This window comes from Nerophis lumbriciformis, linkage group LG17, assembly GCF_033978685.3.
Source record: "Nerophis lumbriciformis linkage group LG17, RoL_Nlum_v2.1, whole genome shotgun sequence".
Classification (NCBI taxonomy): Eukaryota; Metazoa; Chordata; class Actinopteri; order Syngnathiformes; family Syngnathidae; genus Nerophis; species Nerophis lumbriciformis.
The window spans coordinates 8,247,501-8,252,500 of record NC_084564.2 but is presented as its reverse complement, the minus strand read 5'-3'; the positions used below and the strand labels follow the sequence as shown (position 1 = coordinate 8,252,500).

At 43.9% G+C, this 5,000-nt stretch overlaps 1 protein-coding gene across 1 annotated transcript in view; it reads left to right on the top strand.

Moving 5' to 3' along the window:
- LOC133614430 (protocadherin-16-like) overlaps positions 1 to 5,000 on the top strand; it is a 211,590-nt gene that overhangs the window by 203,881 nt on the left and 2,709 nt on the right. The window contains exons 17-21 of the mRNA XM_061972373.1: positions 1 to 8; positions 82 to 212; positions 1,180 to 1,466; positions 1,533 to 1,674; positions 4,594 to 5,000. The exon at positions 1 to 8 is cut by the window's left edge and continues 144 nt beyond it; the exon at positions 4,594 to 5,000 is cut by the window's right edge and continues 2,709 nt beyond it. Of these exons, the coding sequence (XP_061828357.1) occupies positions 1 to 8; positions 82 to 212; positions 1,180 to 1,466; positions 1,533 to 1,674; positions 4,594 to 5,000 (975 nt within the window). The remainder of the gene's footprint in view (positions 9 to 81; positions 213 to 1,179; positions 1,467 to 1,532; positions 1,675 to 4,593) is intronic.

Here is a 5,000-nt window from a genome sequence, read left to right as displayed (position 1 = left end):
CAGACAAAGTGAGCTTTTGTGTGATTCTTAAAAGTACAGACGGGTCAAAGTAATCTCTCTGTTCTGCCATTGCGGCGCCAGGCTGGTGGTCACCGCAACAGACCGAGGAATCCCACGACTGGCAGGCTCCGCCACCCTGACTGTGATCGTCATCGATCTCAACGACAACAGTCCCATGATTCCCCTGCCTCGGGAGATCAGAGTGCCCGAGGGTAAGTGGACGAAAGGGATTCAATATCGATGTGATACTCCCGGAACCGTCCAAATGTTTGTGTGTATCGCCATAAACCGTGTGGAGCCACCGCCCCAAGTCAATAATCCTCCGCTGCAGAAAATAAAGTACATTTCTTACAAGTATTCTCCGGGCATTCAATCCATCGCAGCTGGACTGCTTGGTTTGTCTTGGAAGTTTTATTTTTACTGAAAGACGAGGCTAAAAATGTTACAAGGAAACTTCACAAAATTTACATTCAAGTTTGAAACTTGAAAATAACCCAGTGAGAAATTCCAAGTAAATGTTTGACCCTTCGGAATAGATCATCCTTGGGAACCGCAATCGAAACAAGGAACCGGAATCAGCCAAATTCAAACGATGCCCAACCCTAGCACCCAATGTTGAAATCCATGACCTGGATGTGGGTTCAGATCCGGGGATGTCGTGTTTGTTATGATGTTGTGGTTTGTGAAGCCCTTTTTGGCAAGAAACTTTGATTGATTGATTGATTTGGCTCCGGCTGATTGTCAATGCAGTGGTTCACAGAGCTGACTTATACTCGATTCCTGGTCAATGCCTCGTTCACAGCTGCCCTGCAGCGCGTTTGACTGGCGACCAGTCCGGCGTATAGTCCGCCTCGCGTTCTAAGGAAGCTGACTCGGTTCCAACTCCTCCCGCAAGCCGACCCAGCATAGGCGGTGAAGAAAATGAATGGATGGAAATTCGACCCTGGAACAGAAAGCTGAAGGCTTGCTGACCGTGGTCCAGAGGCTAATAAGCAGGAATGACTAGCGCTAGCATCATGGCAGAACTTTGAAGGCTTCCAGAGGTGTAATTATCCACTGGCAGAAGGGTTGGGGTTGGGTTCTTGAAAAGTAGTCACAGTAAAATGTTTCCACACTGCTGGACATATTTGAAATAAGCTTGCAGAAAATACATCATTCTCCTCTTGTCTCCACTATCAGACACTCTGATTGGCACGGTTATCAGTCAGGTGACAGGAAACGACGTGGATTCCGGACCAGCCCTCTCCTACACGCTACACCTGGATAGCGACAGCAAGGGCATGTTTGGAATCCACTGCTACGGAGGAGGCGTGTCCCTGGCCGGAGCGCTGGACTACGAGGAGAGGACCTGGTACACCCTCACCATTCGCTCGTCAGACTCAAAGCACCAGAGCGAAGCCAATCTGACCATTTTGGTGGAGGACGTGAATGACAACACTCCCGCCTTCACCCAAGACTTGTATCAGGTACGACTTGACGCAGACGATTGTTCAGCCAATGTATTGATAAATGTGTCTCGTGGCGTCCCGCAGGTGACGGTGTCGGAGCACCTCCCAGCCGGAAGTGCAGTCATCACAGTGACAGCCATGGACTCTGACTCTGGGGAGAACGGAAAGATCATCTACAGGGTCATGTCATCGACCAGGGGGGTCTTCTCCATCGACCCAAGCAATGGTAACCTCACTTTACACTAGCATACTTTGTTTCCAATGTCCTTGGAGGGTCACTGTCGTCAACGGACCAAAAACTGTTTTTATTACCTCAGAAGTATTTCTAAAGTGAGTGTCAAAATTGGATCTGGAAATGATCATTCACGCGTTCATTTCATCTCGTATTGACTATTGCAAGTGTCTCTTCACTCTTTTCAACAAGTTAAGTCTAAAGTGACTTCAGACTGTACGGAATGCGGCTGCAAGACTTTTGACCAGTGCACCCAGAACCTCTACCCAGTCTTCATTGGCTTCCAGTCAAATTCCAAATTGAGTTTAAGATTTTAGTCCTGACTTTCCGTGCGTTGCATGATGGGACTCCTTAGTAAATCACTGACTTGTTATGCCCCTACTCTTCAGGGCGCAGTCTCCCATCTTCAGGCCAGGGTCTTCTAAAGATACCAAAAACTCATTTTTAAACCCTTGGAGACCTGGCATTCCAGGCGATATCTCCCAGACTCTGGAACAACTTGCACCAGTCCCTCCGTGATCTTGACTGTTGACACTTTTAAGAAACATTTGAAAACTTCTCTTTTTAGTAAAGCTTTTTAGTTAATGCACCTTTGAACTATAATTTTTAATCCACTTTTTATCCTGTTGCCCATGTGGTTTTAATTGAATTGATGTTTTACTTCACCTATGTTTTATACAGCGCTTTGTGATTTTATCTGTGAAAAGCGTTTTACGAATAAAATTGACTTACTTACGACAGTAGTACCTAAACTTACACGCTACATTGGTTCTGGGAAGGAGTTTGTATCTCAATGAATTTAAATACATTCATGAATTTTAACATGTAAAAAACAAACTTTGAGATAAGTAATACTGTATGAAAAACAATACAATAGAATGTAATACGAACAACTACAGTAGTTTTATAAAGTCATTTAATAATCTACTGGACTTCTACGGTATCCTTCATACTCAGTTTCCTTGTTCCACTGGTTGGGAAAACAAAGTTATGTCCATCTTTAGCTATAAGCTACTGTTAGCGAGTAAGACCGGATGTTTTGGGGCGGATCTTACGGGGTCCAGTGTGACATTCGAGACCCGTAACTCAAATTTTTGCTCACAACTTAAAGCACAACAATTAGCCGAGAGCCCGTATCTCAAAACACAATCGAGGTACAACTGCATTTCTAGGACCATAGCCCCCTTAATTTCTCAACTTTCTCACCAAAAAAGCTATTTTACTAATGGTTTGCTTCAGATAATCATCTTTAAATAAATAATACAAACCCTGTTTCCATATGAGTTGGGAAATTGTGTTAGATGTAAATATAAACGGAATACAATGATTTGCAAATCATTTTCAACCCATATTCAGTTGAATGACAACATATTTGATGTTCAAACTAATAAACTTTTTTTTTTTTTGTGCAAATAATCATTAACTTTAGAATTTGATGCCAGCAACACGTGACAAAGAAGTTGGGAAAGGTGGCAATAAATACTGATAAAGTTGAGGAATGCTCATCAAACACTTATTTGGAACATCCCACAGGTGAACAGGCAAATTGGGAACAGGTGGGTGCCATGATTGGGTATAAAAGTAGATTCCATGAAATGCTCAGTCATTCACAAACAAGGATGGGGCGAGGGTCACCACTTTGTCAACAAATGCGTGAGCAAATTGTTGAACAGTTTAAGAAAAACCTTTCTCAACCAGCTATTGCAAGGAATTTAGGGATTTCACCATCTACGGTCCGTAATATCATCAAAGGGTTCAGAGAATCTGGAGAAATCACTGCACATAAGCAGCTAAGCCCGTGACCTTCGATCCCTCAGGCTGTACTGCATCAACAAGCGACATCAGTGTGTAAAGGATATCACCACATGGGCTCAGGAACACTTCAGAAACCCACTGTCAGTAACTACAGTTGGTCGCTACATCTGTAAGTGCAAGTTAAAACTCTCCTATGCAAGGCGAAAACCGTTTATCAACAACACCCAGAAACGCCGTTGGCTTCGCTGGGCCTGAGCTCATCTAAGATGGACTGATACAAAGTGGAAAAGTGTTCTGTGGTCTGACGAGTCCACATTTCAAACTGTTTTTGGAAACTGTGGACGTCGTGTCCTCCGGACCAAAGAGGAAAAGAACCATTCAGATTGTTATAGGCGCAAAGTTGAAAAGCCAGCATCTGTGATGGTATGGGGGTGTATTAATGCCCAAGACATGGGTAACTTACACATCTGTGAAGGCGCCATTAATGCTGAAAGGTACATACAGGTTTTGGAGCAACATATGTTGCCATCCGAGCAACGTTATCATGGACGCCCCTGCTTATTTCAGCAAGACAATGCCAAGCCACGCGTTACATCAACGTGGCTTCATAGTAAAAGAGTGCGGGTACTAGACTGGCCTGCCTGTAGTCCAGACCTGTCTCCCATTGAAAATGTGTGGCACATTATAAAGCCTAAAATACCACAACGAAGACCCCCGGACTGTTGAACAACTTAAGCTGTACATCAAGCAAGAATGGGAAAGAATTCCACCTGAGAAGCTTAAAAAATGTGTCTCCTCAGTTCCCAAACGTTTACTGAGTGTTGTTAAAAGGAAAGGCCATGTAACACAGTGGTGATCATGCCCTTTCCCAACTACTTTGGCACGTGTTGCAGCCATGAAATTCTAAGTTAATTATTATTTGCAAAAAAAAAATTAAGTTTGAACATCAAATATGTTGTCTTTGTAGCATATTTAACTGAATATGGGTTGAAAAGGATTTGCAAATCATTGTATTCCGTTTATATTTACATCTAACATAATTTCCCAACTCATATGGAAACGGGGTTTGTATTTCAAGTGCTATTGCAGATTCCACAATAAAGCCTTATTTGTTCCAGATGATTTCATTGGTGATCATTTTTTTTTGTTTCCTCGCAGGTACGCTTTTCGTCAACCAAAAAACAGAGTTTGATTTTGAGAATCCCTCCATCCTTGTGGTTGTGGAGGCTCGAGACCAAGGCACTCCATCACTCTCCTCCGTGGCCACCGTCCAAGTCCAAGTGTCCGATATCAACGACAACACCCCCATCTTTCACCAGTCAGAGTACAGAGCTCATGTGTCCGAAGACCAACTTCCCGGCTCCACGGTTCTCACCTTAGAGGCAGTGGACGGAGACCTGTCGCGGGACAACTGTGGTTTTGATTTTGCCATTGCCAGTGGCAACTTGGGTAATGCCTTCCAGATTGAGAGCAGTGTGCGCTTCTTGGAAGGGAAAGGGTTCCAGACAGTCGGAAGCCTTATCCTGGTGGAGGAGCTGGATTTTGAAGCTGTGTCGAGTTATAAC